Here is a 16,885-nt window from a genome sequence, read left to right as displayed (position 1 = left end):
TGTCCAAAAGGTGCTAGTGGGCTCCATCTAACCAAACATGAGAACTTCCATGGGGGGTTGGATGCCATCTCTGTGGGTGATGGCCTCTTTACTATCCTGACCACTCTGAGTAAAAAAGCCACGTCAGTCCAGGTCATGCTGCAGCCCATCCTCACCTACATGGCCTGTGGGTACATGGGTCGGCAGGTAAGACTCCTCCAAGTGAACATCGCTACAATATTTTAGACTCTGTGTGAAAGCAGAAGTCTTGTTATGCATGTTTTCCATCCCTCCCCCAGGTCGATACATTTTGAGGGGTCACATATTCAGCAGTAAATTAGCCATGAATATGAACAGTTCTTGTGTCTCGATAATGACAGTTTTTATTCTACAGGGTTCACTGTCCACTTGCCAGCTCTCTGAGCCTTTACTGTGGTTTATCCTGAGAGTGCTTGACACCAGCGAGGCCTTGAAAGCCTTCCATGACATGGGTATGAAAATATGCATACATAAATACGCTCTCTCAAAGAGCTGAAGCTTTTTTTTTTAGTTGGTTTGTATTTTCTGACTGTGTGTGTGTTTAGGTGGCGTGCAGCTTATCTGTAATAACATGGTCACCAGCACCCGAGCCATCGTGAACACCGCCCGCAGCATGGTCTCCACCATCATGAAGTTTCTGGATTCTGGACCAGGCAAAGCAGCAGATGGCAGCCTGAAAGCACGAGTGCTCACCTCAGAACCAGACAATGCAGAAGGACTCCACAACTTTGCCCCTCTTGGTACAGCAAGCATGCTTAATTATGATTTGATATCACACTGGAGGTTTGTTGGCTATGAGCTTGCATGTCTTTTTGGAAGGCTGATCTTTTAAAGTACAAATTTTTTCCCCCGCAGGCACCATCACCTCAAGCAGTCCCACAGCACAGCCAGCTGAAGTGCTTCTGCAGGCCACTCCCCCACATCGACGGGCACGTTCTGCGGCTTGGTCCTACATCTTCCTACCTGAAGAGGCCTGGTGTGACCTTACAATCCACCTGCCCGCAGCCGTTCTGCTCAAAGAGATTCACATACAGCCACACCTGGCATCACTCGCCAGTGAGTGTACACGTGCTTGGTATTTGTTGTTGACATGTTGTGCTTTTCAGTCCCCCCAGTGTGAGATCTCATTGGTACAAAATCAATCATGTATATATATTTAAGCAATATCACACGAGCAAGAGTGCGATATTTTGGGCTATACAGCACGATTGCGAGTGTGATATTGCTTATATACTACAGTTCAATGAACAAGTAAATTTAAAAAAATTAGGAAAAACCGAGTACGGTCATAAAAAAGGCATTTGTGCATGAAACTACTTTCTTACGCGATGGATCAGAATCTGCCGTTGCTGGTTCAAACCAAATGATGTGTCCAAGCCTCTCAAAATGTCACTTTAGAACTAGTATCACTATTTCTAACAAGTTATTGGAGAAACAAGGGTGTGTGTGTGTGTGTGTGTATGTGTGTGTGTATGTGTATGTGTATGTGTGTGTGTGTGTGTGTGTGTGTGTGTGTGTGTGTGTGAGAGAGAGAGAGAGAGAGAGAGAGAGAGAGAGAGAGAGAGATGGCGTGTGCGATCACCTGTTGCCACTCCTAGGCAGAGATGCTATAGTGTGTTAGTCAGCTTTCTGAAGATTATGTCATTTTGGTCGAATGCATCCTATTTTCTCTATGGAAAAATAGCCGTTCAAGTGGGGGTATTCCTCTCTATTTCACGGTAGCCGGTGCGCAAGAGTCATTCACTATAGAAACTGCAATCTCCTCCGCCATTTTGAACAGTATGTCCTCTCCAATGTGGAAACTCTGGGAAGAGGGAAGCACCTTGAGTTTGTGTAATTAATTAGTCTGTTGTGTCTCTCAGCTGTGATGAACCTTAATGCTGAAGTTGTTAGTTTAAAGGCGTTTAAAGCTATTTCATAGCTTTTGTAGTGTAGTCATAAAACGCAGTGCTGATGAATGAAAACACTGACTGATGTGGACTTGCTTCACGTCACCTAACTTGCTATTTTACACACAAAAATGGTCTTTTGCTGCCACCTGCTGGCTAAAATCTGTAATGTCATAAAAATAAATGTAAAGAGACATATATAGCTCTTCACACATATGCATTGCTCTTACACTTTAGTTTAGAACACCACGAACACAAGTGGCATGATACAAACAGTGAAGCCTGTACTGACACATCAGTACTCATAGAAAGTCTATCATCCAATCAGATTCAAGACTGGAACTAACTGTTCTAGCTAGCTATATATATACAGTATATATCCAGTTGAAGTCAGAAGTTTACATACACTTAGGTTGAAGTCATTAAAACTAATTTTTTAACCACTCCACAGATTTCATATTAGCAAACTATCGATTCGGCAAGTCGTTTAGGATATCTACTTTGTGCATGACATGAGTAATTTTTCCAACAATTGTTTACAGACAGATTGTTTCACTTTTAATTGACTATATCACAATTCCAGTGGGTCAGAAGTTAACTGTGCCTTTAAACAGCTTGGAAAATTCCAGAAAATTATGTCAAGCCTTTAGACAATTAGCCAATTAGCTTCTGATAAGAGGTGTACTGAATTGGAGGTGTACCTGTGGATATATTTTAAGGCCTACCTTCAAACTCAGTGCCGCATTGCTTGACATCATGGGAAAATCAAAAGAAATCAGCCAAGACCTCAGAATTGTGGACCTCCACAAGTCTGGTTCATCCTTGGAAGCAATTTCCAAACGCCTGAAGGTACCATGTTCATCTGTACAAACAATAGTATACAAGTATAAACACCATGGGACCATGCAGCTATCATACTGATCAGGAAGGAGATGCATTCTGTCTCCTAGAGATGAATGAAGTTTGGTGCGAAAAGTGCAAATCAATCCCAGAACAACAGCAAATGACCTTGTGAAGATGCTGGAGGAAACAGGTAGACAAGTATCTATATCCACAGTAAAATGAGTGCTATATCGACATAACCTGAAAGGCTGCTCAGCAAGGAAGAAGCCAATGCTCCAAAACCACCATAAAAAAGACAGACTACAGTTTGCAAGTGCACATGGGGACAAAGATCTTACTTTTTGGAGACATTTTCTCTGGTCTGATGACACAATTTAACTTTTTGGCTATAATGACCATCGTTATGTTTGGAGGAAAAAGGGTGAGGCTTGCAAGCCGAAGATCACCATTCCAACCGAGAAGCATGGGGGTGGCAGCATCATGTTGTGGGGGTGCTTTGCTGCAGGAGGGACTAGTGCACTTCACAAAATAGATGGTATCATGAGGAAGGAAAATTATGTGGATATATTGAAGAAACATTTCAAGACATCAGCCATGAAGTTAAAGCTTGGTTGCAAATGGGTCTTCCGAATGCACAATAACCCCAAGCATACCTCAAAGTTGTGGCAAAATGGCTTAAGGACAACAAAGTCAAGGTATTGGAGTGGCCATCACAAAGCCTTGACCTCAGTCTGTAATCAAGAAAATTTGTGGGCAGAACTGAAAAGTGTGTGAGAGCAATGAGTCCTACAATCCTGACTCAGTTACACCAGTTCTGTCTGGAGGAATGGGCCAAAATTCCAGAAACTTATTACGAGAATCTTGTGGAAAGCTACCCAAAACGTTTGACCCAAGTTAAACAATTTTAAGGCAATGCTACCAAATGTAAAAATTTAAATTTCTGACCCACTGGCAATGTGATAAAAGAAATAAAAGCTGAAATAAATAAATCTCTCTACTGTTCTGACATTTCACATTCTTAAAATAAAGAAGTGATCCTAACTGATCTAAGACAGGGAGAGTTTTCTGTGATTAAATGTCAGGAATTGTGAAATCTGAGTTTAAATGTATTTGGCTAAGGTGTATGTCAATTTTTGACTTCAACTGCGTGTGTGTGTGTGTGTACATATAGAATCAAGTACAAAGTATAATGACCACTGTGCTAATATATATAGCTATGCATATTAAGTGGTTCTGTTCTGTCTCCTCTCCTCTCCTCTTAACCTTCCCAGCATGTCCATCCTCAGTGTCTGTGGAGATCAGTGCAGATGGTGTGAACATGCTCCCCTTGTCGACCCCAGTCATCACCAGCGGTCTCACCTACATTAAGTTCCAGTTGGTAAAGGCAGAGGTGGCATCTGCTGTGTGTTTGAGGCTGCACCGGCCACGGGACGCCAGCACGCTGGGCCTCTCACAGATTAAACTACTGGGCCTGACTGCTTTTGGAAACACTTCCTCTGCCACTGTAAACAACCCCTTCTTGCCTTCTGAGGACCAGGTGTCCAAAACCAGGTATCACAAAGCAATGTGGAACTGCTTTTATTTTCTGTATTAAAGTAGAGATTAAATCAAAATTGACCCCATTTACTTTCTTTATGCATGTTCCTGCTCTAATTAGGAATAATTCATCTGTTCATGTTATTCCATATAAATTTAGTTTGGGTTGTTTTTGTTTTTTGTAGTCTTTAGCCAAAATATAATAACTTTGTTTTCCTCTTAAATTACTTTCCTCTTCACTTGGATAAAGATTTTGAATAGTTTGGATAATTTTTGGATAGTTCACCCAAAAATTAAAATTCTCTCAGCATTTACTCACTCTCATGCCATCCCAGATTTGTATGACTTTCTTTCTTCTGCTGAACACATTCAAAGATTAAAAAAAACATCTCCGCTCTGTTGGTCCATACAATGCAATTAAATGGTGGCCATAAATTTGAAGGTCCAAAAAGCATATAAAAGCAGCATAAAAATAATCCATAAGACTCCAGTGGTTAAATCTGTATCTTCAGAAGTGATATAATTGGTGTGGGTGAGAAACAGATCAATTTATAAGTCCTTTTTTACTATAATTTCTCCACCCTGCCAGTAAGTGGCGATAAGCATGAAGAATGCGAATAGCCAAAAACAAAAGTAGAAGAATGTTGAAGTGAAAGTGGAGGTTTATAGTAAAAAGGACTTAAATATTGATCTGCTTCTCACCCACACCTATCATATTGCTTAAACTGTGCATTTAACCACTGGAGTCGCATGGATTACTTTTATGCCACCTTTATATGCTTTTTTGCATTATATTACTTATATGCATCCACTTTGTATGGACCTACAGAGCCGAGATATTTTTCTAAAAATCTTCATTTGTGTTCAGCAGAAGAAAGAAAGTCATACACATCTGGGCCTGCATGAGGACGAGTAAATGATAAGAGGATTTTCATCTCTAACCAACTGCCACACATCTATTTAGCTATTGTTTTAGAAATGTTTTATTCAGGTCTGGCACCATTCTGGTGTGGAACACCCACTTTTCTCAATCCAATCAATTCCAGATGGTTAAAGGTCCAACTCTACATTTTTTTCCCCTCACATTTCAGTACAGATGGAAAAATGGGGTGTGAATGAAGATTCATGTTGACATTATGGCTGCATCAATCATAATCCCATTCTCCCTCTGACTTTCTCTCTCAGTATCGGTTGGTTACGGTTGCTGCATCATTGCCTGACTCATGTTTCTGATTTGGAGGCCATGATGGCCAGTGCTGCTGCTCCCACTGCCAACCTCCTGCAGACCTGTGCAGCCCTCCTCATGTCTCCTTACTGTGGCATGCACTCGCCCAACATAGAGGCAGTGCTGGTGAAGATCGGCCTGCAGTCCACACGCATAGGCCTCAAACTCATTGACATCCTACTGCGCAACTGTGCTGCATCTGGCACTGACCTGGCCAGTAAGTACCTGCCCACTCTTACATCACCCATTCATATCCCTACAGATCACAAAGCTCAAAGGTCTGCACACTGAAAAGTTTAAGCACCAAGTGAATGAAGTGTATCTGAATGCCAGGGAGCCTCTGTGACTATGTTCAGGCTACTTTGCTGAGAGAAGAGGGCATTTAGTGTAGAGATCCATGATTTGGATTGGCCGTCATTATTGTGTTTCATTCTCTTCTGTATCACCTTGTTTATCATGATATTGTTTCGTTCTCATTTGTATCTGAATGGTGGCTATGTCTTTCATTGTAGATTTGAACAGCCCACTGCTATTTGGGAGGTTAAATGGCCTGTCGTCAGACTCCACCATAGACATACTCTTCCAGCTGGGCACCACTCAGGACTCTGGCACCAAAGAAAGGTCAGTGGTTTTCAACAGAACTCTTAAAGTTCCACAAAATAAGCACAAACTCGTTTAGAGTCCTGGTCAGAGTGCAGCTTTATCTGCATCTCTTTCTAGAATTATTTATGGATGTTTATTCTCTACCTGAGTGGTTGTCAAAATTTTCAGTCTAATTACAACGTCTGATCAGAGAAGACCATTCATGTCATCTCAAGTCACTCACCAACTAATCACTACCTTACTTATTTGAGCTCGCATTGCCAATGTTAGAACATAGACTATGAATTTGTGAATCTATTATTTCTCTTTAAATAATTTGTGTATCTGTATTATACTTGTACTTGTTTACATTTTGAGTTCATACACACTTTTTGTGGTTTCTGAGATATTGGTGGTTTGCATGTGTTTTAGAATCCAAGCTCTGCTGCAGTGGGTGTACGACTCCTCCCGTGTGGCTGCCGTGAAGCAGAGTTCTCCATCTGGCTACTGTGGTCCAAGCGCCCCACCCGCACGGGAGTATGGTCTACTCATGCCATCCCCGTCGCACCTGCACTGCGCGGCCTCCATCTTATGGCACAGTTATGAGCTGCCTGTGGACTACGACTTGCCCGGATTGCTCAACAGAGAGCTTTTTGAGTGAGTAGTACACACAAACACATGTTCTCTGCAGTCTTTAGGTAAGAGTTTTGGATGATTGTGTGTTTACGCCCGAGGTGTGTTCTTGTGCTCTCTGTTGGGAGAGGCTGAGAGAACACACTCCACTTTCCCTTCTCCTCCATATTTCATGCCTGTCTTCAGGTATGAATACTTAATGATTATGGAGTAGAACAAAGAGACACGACCTCCACTTGCTGCGTGGAGCAAAAAGAGCACCAGCAGCCTTTAACACTAAAGATTCTCTGCATCAGTAAATCATGAGGCTGTTTTTAGGACATCTGAACTATTAAAGCCTATGAAATAAAATTTGGAGTTTGTGGCTTAAAGTCCATGTCTATTTGAGGTCTTCTATATTCTTCTAGTGCACTCCTAAAAGTTGACCAAACTAATCTTTAGCAGAGATATGCATTTAAAATGTTCTTAAAAATACTGTCTCAAAAAAGCATTGCTTTGTTTGTTTGAGCATCCCGACCAGCCGATCTTAGCAACATTGGCTCAATCAATAAGTGTGTTTGGGGTGGGACTATCTGTATGTCCAACCCATAGGAGACGGTCAGAGTGTTCAGGAATTTTGTTTGAAAAATTATTATTTTTCAATTGCATTTTATGACACTAGTGTCATAGGATTTACACACTTTAGTTTAAAAGTCTTTCTCTTTTGGGAAAATGGAAAAAACATTCCACCTACTTTCAAAATTATATTCATGGCTGTGATGTAAACAAAAATCTATTGGTTATTTAAAAAAGAGGTGAGCCCTATGTCCCATCCCAACTTCCTGTTTCAATAGGAAATATATGAACACAAGAAAGAAAACTGCTCTTGTCAAGCAATATCATGTTTTTATTTTATTCTTCCTTTTCTCTCTTACAGGTTGTTGTATAACTGGTCCATGTCTTTGCCTTCGAACTTGGTTTTAAAGAAGGCAGTGGACAGCTTGCTTTGTTCCATGTGCCACATCCATCCCAGTTACTTTTCTCTGCTCATGTCCTGGATGGGCATTATGGCACCGCCTGCTGCCCAGACAAACGCACAACGGCGTATGGCGATGACAGACGACGGCAAGAAGCAACACGACTTAAACAGCGCTGCCGCCTCTCTCACAGACGACTCCAAACACGCCCGCACACCCATAATGGTGCCCATCTCCCTCTCAGAGTGCCAGCTGGTGACCCTGGCGGCTGCATCCCAGTCACCTGGTGCCATTCAGCAGCTTTTGGACTCCGGTTTGCCTTCCCTGTTGGTTCGCAGCTTAGCTGACCTTTGCTGCAACCTGCTGGTGAGCGCTGACCTTCCTTTACCTGTAGGATTCTCAGCACAGGGTGAGAGATGCCCGCATATGCACAACCAACCCTCATCGTCATCCTCCGCAAACAGGCCACCACTGTCTGCTGAGCTGGCAGCACCTGTACTGCGGTTTATGACGGAGGTAGGAAATAGTCACACCATGAAGGACTGGCTGGGTGGGCCAGAGGTGAATCCACTGTGGACGGCACTGCTGTTCCTGCTCTGTCACTCTAGTGCGAGTGGGGTGGCTAATGCCAGTGCAAACACCAGCAGCAGCAGTTCTGGGCATGGGGCATCACCCAGCACCTCAAACGCCAGTGCCCCACATCAAGCCTCAGGGGTGTCATACTCGTTGGCATCAACGAGTCGAAGCAGTGGACTCACCACACAGCAGAGAACAGCAATTGAGAACGCCACAGTGGCTTTCTTCCTCCAATGTATCTCTTGCCATCCAAACAACCAGAGGCTCATGGCACAGGTGTGTCTGGGGAACTTGTTTGACTATAGCAACAATCTGATTCAGTTTAATGTAGCAAAATTACAACATTAATGTAGAAAAGATGGATAACTAGGTACTTTTGAAACCGGCAATGGAAAAATTATTTGAAAAAGTTTTACTGTTTCAACTTGGGGACATAATAAGCCCTGATATTATTTGCTTCCATTATCAGCTGAATAGAGTCTTTATTGCCACAAATCTGGGCCAGTGCGAAATATTTATTGTATAAAGCAACTTACACTAAAAAGTACATAATCAGATAAATGCTATTATTGGCAGATACAGATATGTTGTGCATGCCTAATTAAAATAAAACATGCTCTCTTAATTCTTTTTATGCATGTTAATTTCATAAAAAATAAAAAAACTACAAAAAATAGTACTCTGTACTATGAACATAATATATTAGATTAGAGTGTTTTTAGTAGGGCTGCCCCGACCAAAGATTTTCCTAGTCGACTAGTAGGGGTTAATTTAAGCCATTAGTCGACTAGTAGCGCATTTATGATATTAATTTAATTACTTAAATATATATATATTTTCGGGGGCATCAGAAAATGGTTTGAGTTCCAGGGCTGAGAAAGAATGTTATAAGTAACATTGTTAACACTGTTCTACATTACAGAGAAATACTTGTAAAATTTATATTTTAAAGGCTCATTATTACGGTTGCACGCATGAAGCGAGCCGCAGCGACACTGGCAAAAGCTGTAATGATCCTGAATGTGTTGGAAAAACCAGCAAGGAGACTGTCTGAACATTTTGTTAATTTATAGAGAGAAATGCACATTAGGGTTGTGCCGATAGATGATGATCTCAGGGATCGACGATGGTCAGAGTGGTGCCTTTGACAATGTCAAGACGATATTTGGCTCATTTTCCCATGTATTAAATAATAATTATTATTTATTAGGCTATTATTATTATCAAATTAATATTACAAATAATTTGCCCCGTGGCACACTGACACGCACTTGAAGAAACACTTTATTATTAAGAACAGATGACAGAAAAGCCATTTATGCACATGTATGTTTGTACGGAGGCATGCAGTCTCGTGGAACATGGGCATGTAAAAGTTTCTCACTCTTTCTTTTGTTTCTGTCTTCTGATTCTTTTTTTTTTGTTGTTTTTTTGCAAGAAAAGTATCGTCTATGAGTGCTGCAAATGACCTCAGTTATCTCAGCTCAGGAGGTGCTTTGAGTTCAGTTCACTTTATTTCCACCGAACAGTTCATCGTGAACGCAACTCTGCAGCCTATACATCTCTGAGAAATGTGTTTGATTTAAGTTTTTCATTTTTTTAATTAATTAATTTTCAATGCAAAATCACCAAAGCAAGAATATTTACGGATCCCTCAGCCCAGGGGTTGCCGATTTAGTTGGGTATTGCGATTATTTATTTATTTATTTATTTATTATATATATATATATATATATATATATATATATATATATATATATATATATATATATATATATATATGTATATATGTGTATATATATATATGTGTGTATATATATATATATATATATATATGTATATATGTGTATATATATATATATGTGTGTATATATATATATATATATATATATATATATATATATGTAGGTTCTTTGCCAGAGAGATGTTGACAACTGTTGTAAAACCATCTTTCAAAAAGTTGAACAACATACATTTTAATTGCACTTATTTTTTTCCAGCTTCATTTGAATTTTTAGTTAAAATAAATGAAAAATAAAGTTCAAGTCTTGCTTTATTGTATAAGCTTAACCATAACCCTGCTTAATGAAAATGACCCCATAGTACTATGGTTGTGGCGTCCAACCAGCGGTAATACGGGTGTTCGTTGTTTTTTATGTGGAGTTTTTTCTGCGACAACCGACCAATCAAAACTTGGTCGACCAAGACTCTTCTCATCGACTAACGTTTGGTCAACTATTAGGGGGCAGTTCTAGTTTTTAGTGAGTTTAGTACACACTGAATTGAGCTGGATTCTTTTTTTATTGGCAGGTTCTCTGTGAGCTGTTCCAGTCAGCTCCCCAGCGAGGGAAAGTTACCGTCTCAGGAAACATCTCTGGATTTATACGTCGACTCTTCCTACAACTCATGCTCGAGGACGAGAAGATTACTGTCTTCCTCCAATCTCCCTGCCCGGTACGTTCACACACACATACACACACACACACTTGAAAAATCTGCTGCTGTTTCGAGCTGTTATTTAATTGTATATATGTTTTTTCACTTGGTTCATCTGTTAAATCATTTATGACTTTTGCTGTAAAGCTAGAAAAGCTTTTCACTTACAAGGAAAAGGACCGTGACCTTTACATCATCTCAGAGGGATTTTAAACTCCACTGCCTCTGAGCTGCACTTTGCCTCAGAGCAGTGGTTCCCAAACTTTTTACAGTATCTACCCCTTTAAACATTCAACATCCTTTCGTGGACCCCCCTCTAACGCATAGATAGCATTCACACAAGGTATTTTGAAAATATGTATATTTAACACAATTATCTTTTTAAACAAATCCCTTATATTAAACATGTTATTTTTGTACATGTTTTGTACGTTATATTAATCATATACATATTGAATAAATGGCTTACCGATTGAGATGGGTATGCTAGATATGATACAACTGCATAACTTGAAACCCCCCCCCTCGCGTCATGGAATGCAAGAATAGTGTTCTGTGCCTGGAATTGTGCATCATTGCAGGTACGGGATTGTCAGCCGACTTCGAGCATTGCGGGTAAGTATCTGCAGTTGCATGGTCAGCTCAAGGTACTTTGTCACATTTGACACTGTTAGCAAGGTTGAGCTCATTTGCTAAAAAACATCATGCAACAATGTAAAAACAGGTTTTCTCATGCAAGCAAATGTGAGTGAAAATTACTGTGTGTGAATGTGAAAAATTGTTTGGCCGCAATGGATGTCTGATACCTGTCATCAAAGCTTATGAACTTATACCATCAGAATCAAAACTCCTTATGCATCTAACCTTAAATACAAATTACGTTTTAAACGTAAAAAACAAAAAAACAGATAAACTTCAATCCTTGTCAGTCACCCTCAAAACCACAAAATCCACCATGCCTTGCCAAGATTACTTTGCAAATTTACCAGTTCAAGCACATGTCCTCCAAACCTTGTTCCTCATGTAATTTGTTCTATGTTAAAATCTTAGTTTAAAAGAATACTTCTGGGTTCAATACAAGTTAAGCTCAGTCTATAATATTTGTGGCATAATGTTGATTACCACAAAAACTAATTTCGAATCATCCCTTATTTTCTTTAAAAAAAGCAAACATCAAGGTTACAGTGAGGCACTGACAATGGAAGTGATTGGGGCCAATTTTTGAAAGTGTTTAAAAGCAGAAATGTGAAGTTTATAATTTTATAAAAGCACTTACATGAATTTATTCTGTCAAAACAGTATTAGTTGATCTATAAAGTTGTTTAAATCATAATTTTTTACAGTAATTTCAGGGTTTGTTGATAGTACATCGTCATGGCAAGGAAGTTGTAAAATTGGCTATAACTTTTCACAGAAAAGTTTGGTGAGCGATTTTATCACACTAAAATCATGTTAACACAAACTATTTACGTCTTGTGTGGCTATACTTTTGAAACAGTGAGTATTTTAACGTTTACGGATTGGCCTCCATTCACTTCCATTATAAGTGCCTCACTGGAACCCAGATTTATTTTATTTTTTTTATAAAGACAAGGAGGGACAAGTCTAAATTTTTTGTGGTAATTAGCATTATGCCACAACTGCTGTCAGTTTGAGCTAAACTTGTATTGAACCTGGAATATTTCTTCAGTGACAACGTTTACATGCACTTAAGAAAACGGGTTATTCCAGGGTTTTTGCAGAACATTTTTGCAGGCATTCTGAAACATCATATAAATGAGAACGCCGATTTCCTTATGCCGTTTAAGAGATTAAGAGAAAGCTGTTTAACACACCAAGGTTTCTCTCGGAGAAAGCTGCTTATGTGGCCATGTAAACACATGCACCGTTCTAACGGGTTTTTGAAGAGTGTGCATGTGCGTGAACAGACCGAATAACAAACTTCATTGAATGGAGCCCATCAACAAGTCAAAAAAACATTTCTGGGAGTACAGTGGTAAATCAAATCAAATCAAATCACTTTATTGTCACACAGCCATATACACAAGTGCAATGGTGTGTGAAATTCTTGGGTGCAGTTCCGATCAACATAGCAGTCCTGACAGTGATGAGACATATACCAATTTACAATAACATCAAATTAACACAACGCAATTTAAACATCTGTTATACATAATTAAACTCAACTTAAAACATCAAATTAACACAACACAATTTAAACATCTGTTATACATAATTACACAACTTAAAACATCAAATTAACACAACACAATTTAAACATCTGTTATACACATAATTACACTCAACAATATACAAATAATAACACACTGTACAGTATACAATATACTGTTTTTGTTTTTTTGTTTTTTACTATATAGATACTATATAGATACACATTATTCAATAAAAATTAAAATATATATAAAAAAAGTGTGTATATATATATATATATATATATATATATATATATATATATATATATATATATATATACACTATATTGCCAAAAGTATTTGCTCACCCATCCAAATAATTGAATTCAGGTGTTCCAATCACTTCCATGGCCACAGGTGTATAAAATGAAGCACCTAGGCATGCAGACTGCTTCTACAAACATTTGTGAAAGAATGGACCGCTCTCAGGAGCTCAGTGAATTCCAGCGTGGTACTGTGATAGGATGCCACCAGTGCAACAAGTCCAGTCGTGAAATTTCCTCGCTACTAAATATTCCACAGTCAACTGTCAGTGGTATTATAACAAAGTGGAAGTGATTGGGAATGACAGCAAATCAGCCACGAAGTGGTAGGCCACGTAAAATGACAGAGCGGGGTCAGCGGATGCTGAGGTGCATAGTGCGCAGAGGTCGCCAACTTTCTGCAGAGTCAATCGCTACAGACCTCCAAAGTTCATGTGGCCTTCAGATTAGCTCAAGAACAGTGCATAGAGAGCTTCATGGAATGGGTTTCCATGGCCGAGCAGCTGCATCCAAGCCATACATCACCAAGTGCAATGCAAAGCGTCGGATGCAGTGGTGTAAAGCACGCCGCCACTGGACTCTAGAGCAGTGGAGACCTGTTCTCTGGAGTGACGAATCACGCTTCTCCATCTGGCAATCTGATGGACGAGTCTGGGTTTGGCGGTTGCCAGGAGAGCGGTACTTGTCTGACTGCATTGTGCCAACTGTGAAGTTTGGTGGAGGGGGGATTATGGTGTGGGGTTGTTTTTCAGGAGCTGGGCTTGGCCCCTTAGTTCCAGTGAAAGGAACTCTGAATGCTTCAGCATACCAAGAGATTTTGGACAATTCCATGCTCCCAACTTTGTGGGAACAGTTTGGGGATGGCCCCTTCCTGTTCCAACATGACTGCGCACCAGTGCACAAAGCAAGGTCCATAAAGACATGGATGAGCGAGTTTGGTGTGGAAGAACTTGACTGGCCTGCACAGAGTCCTGACCTCAACCCGATAGAGCACCTTTGGGATGAATTAGAGCGAAGACTGCGAGCCAGGCCTTCTCGTCCAACATCAGTGTCTGACCTCACAAATGCGCTTCTGGAAGAATGGTCAAAAATTCCCATAAACACACTCCTAAACCTTGTGAAAAGCCTTCCCAGAAGAGTTGAAGCTGTTATAGCTGCAAAGGGTGGGCCGACGTCATATTAAACCCTGTGGATTAAGAATGGGATGTCACTTAAGTTCATATGCGTCTAAAGGCAGATGAGCGAATACTTTTTGGCAATATAGTGTATATAGAATGTACAGTATTGTACTGTATTGACATTCAGGCTGTCGGTTGATAGTCAGTTGTTAAGAGAGACATAATATAATAACAGTAATATAATTTATGACAGTCCGGTGTGAGATAAAAGAGTAATAAAGTGCAGGGCTGATGTATTTTGATCGTGGGAGATCAAGAGTTCAGAAGTCTGATTGCTTGGGGGAAGAAGCTATCATGGAGTCGGCTGGTGCGGGTCCTGATGCTGCGATACCGCCTACCTGATGGTAGCAGTGAGAACAGCCCATGGCTCGGGTGGCTGGAGTCTCTGATGATCCTCCGAGCTTTTTTCACACACCGCCTGGTATATATGTCCTGGAGGGAGGGAAGCTCACCTCCAATGATGTGTCTGGCAGTTCGCACCACCCTTTGCAGTGCTTTGCGGTTGTGGGCGGTGCTATTGCCGTACCAGGCGGAGATACAGCCAGTCAGGATGCTCTCCACAGTGCAGGTGTAGAACCGTGTGAGGATGTGGCGGTTCATTCCAAACTTCCTCAGCTGTCTCAGGAAGAAGAGGCGCTGATGAGCCTTCTTCACAACGACTTCAGTGTGGACGGACCATGTGAGTTCCTCAGTGATGTGGACACCCAGGAACTTGAAGCTGCTGACTCTCTCCACTGGTGCTCCATTGATGGTGATTGGACTGTGTTCTCTGTCTTTTCTTCTGAAGTCCACCACAAGCTCCTTTGTCTTACTGACGTTGAGGGAGAGGTTGTGCTCCTGACACCAGTGTGTCAGAGTGTGCACCTCCTCTCTGTAGGCTGTTTCATCATTGTTAGTGATCAGACCTACCACCGTCGTGTCATCAGCAAACTTAATGATGGCATTGGAGTTATGTGTTGCCACACAGTCATGTGTGTACAGGGAATACAGTAGTGGGTTGAGAACACAGCCCTGCGGGGCTCCAGTGTTGAGGGTCAGTGATGAGGAGATGTTGCTGCCTATTCTAACCACCTGGCGTCTGCTTGACAGGAAGTCCAGGATCCAGCTGCACAGCGAGCTGTTTAAGCCCAGAGCCCGGAGTTTCTCATCTAGCTTGGAGGGCACTATGGTGTTGAATGCTGAGCTGTAGTCTACAAACAACATTCTCACATAAGTGTTCTTTTTTCCAGGTGGGAGAGAGCAGTGTGTATTGTAGATGCAATGGCATCATCAGTGGAACGGTTGTTGCGGTATGCAAACTGCAGCGGGTCAAGATTGAGTGGTAATACAGAGCAGATGTAATCTCTGATTAGTCTCTCAAAACATTTGCTGATGATGGGGGTCAGAGCAACAGGACGCCAGTCATTTAAACAAGTTATTTTCGATTGTTTTGGAACAGGCACAATGGTGGATGTTTTAAAGCATGTGGGAACTACAGACAAGGAGAGGGAAAGGTTGAAAATGTCCGTAAAAACACCAGCCAGCTGGTTCGCGCACGCTCTGATGACGCGGCCCGGAATGCCGTCTGGACCCGCGGCTTTGCGGATATTCACCCGTCGGAAGGATCGGGTTACATCCGCTACAGAGACGGAGAGTAAACTAACCTCTGTAGCTTCGGCCGTGAGAGCTCTCTCCGCGAGGGCGGTGTTATTTCCCTCAAAACAAGCATAAAAAGTATTTAGCTCATCCGGTAGAGAGGCAGCGGTGTTCATGATGGAGTTTTTATTCCCTTTAAAGTCCATGATGATGTTAATTCCCTGCCACATGCTTCTAGAGTTGGTGGTGTTAAACTGTCCTTCAATCTTGCTCCTGTACTGGCGTTTTGCTGTTTTGATAGTTTTTCAGAGGGCATAACTGGCTTGTTTATGCTCCTCCCCGTTCCCGGAATTAAAAGCGGAGGTCCGCACATTAAGTGCCGCGCGAACATCGCTATTGATCCACGGCTTCTGATTCGGATAGATTCGCACAGTTCTGGTCGGAATCACTTCCTCTACGCACGTTCTGATGAAACACATTACGCTATCAGCGTAAAGCTCGATGTCGTCATCAGAGGCGGACCGGAACATCTCCCAGTCCGTGCCATCAAAACAGTCTTGTAGCGTAGAGTCTGATCGGTCCGACCAGCACTGGATCGTTCTGAGGGTGGGTGCTTCCTGTTTCAATTTCTGCCTGTAAGCGGGCAGAAGCAGAATGGAAGAGTGGTCTGATTTGCCAAATGGTGGGCGGGGGAGGGATTTGTAGCCATCCCGGAACGGAGAGTAGCAATGGTCCAAAACCCGGTCCCCTCGTGTGTTGAAACTAATGTGCTGGTGATATTTTGGTGCGACTGATTTTAAACTGGCTCTATTAAAGTCCCCGGTCACAATGAACGCGGCCTCAGGGTGCGCGGTTTCCTGCTCACTTATACTCCCATACAGTTCCTTGAGTGCCCGGTCTGTGTCGGCTTGTGGTGGGATGTACACAGCAGTGATAATGACCGCTGTGAATTCCCTCGGTAG

The 16,885-nt window shown here is 41.5% G+C and overlaps 1 protein-coding gene across 5 annotated transcripts in view; it reads left to right on the top strand.

Annotated features, from left to right (window-relative positions):
• The window catches only part of LOC127455575 (baculoviral IAP repeat-containing protein 6-like), a 213,214-nt gene that overhangs the window by 88,277 nt on the left and 108,052 nt on the right, over positions 1-16,885 (top strand). For all 5 annotated transcript variants that reach the window (XM_051723584.1, XM_051723583.1, XM_051723586.1 and 2 more), the window contains exons 47-56: positions 11-186; positions 374-470; positions 564-758; positions 874-1,074; positions 4,022-4,301; positions 5,472-5,728; positions 6,024-6,132; positions 6,526-6,750; positions 7,643-8,534; positions 10,569-10,712. In XM_051723584.1, the coding sequence (XP_051579544.1) occupies positions 11-186; positions 374-470; positions 564-758; positions 874-1,074; positions 4,022-4,301; positions 5,472-5,728; positions 6,024-6,132; positions 6,526-6,750; positions 7,643-8,534; positions 10,569-10,712 (2,576 nt within the window). The remainder of the gene's footprint in view (positions 1-10; positions 187-373; positions 471-563; positions 759-873; positions 1,075-4,021; positions 4,302-5,471; positions 5,729-6,023; positions 6,133-6,525; positions 6,751-7,642; positions 8,535-10,568; positions 10,713-16,885) is intronic.

The sequence above is a fragment of the Myxocyprinus asiaticus genome, chromosome 17 (assembly GCF_019703515.2).
Source record: "Myxocyprinus asiaticus isolate MX2 ecotype Aquarium Trade chromosome 17, UBuf_Myxa_2, whole genome shotgun sequence".
Lineage (NCBI taxonomy): Eukaryota > Metazoa > Chordata > Actinopteri > Cypriniformes > Catostomidae > Myxocyprinus > Myxocyprinus asiaticus.
Note: the sequence above shows the minus strand (reverse complement) of the source record. Positions and strands in the feature narration are given on the sequence as shown.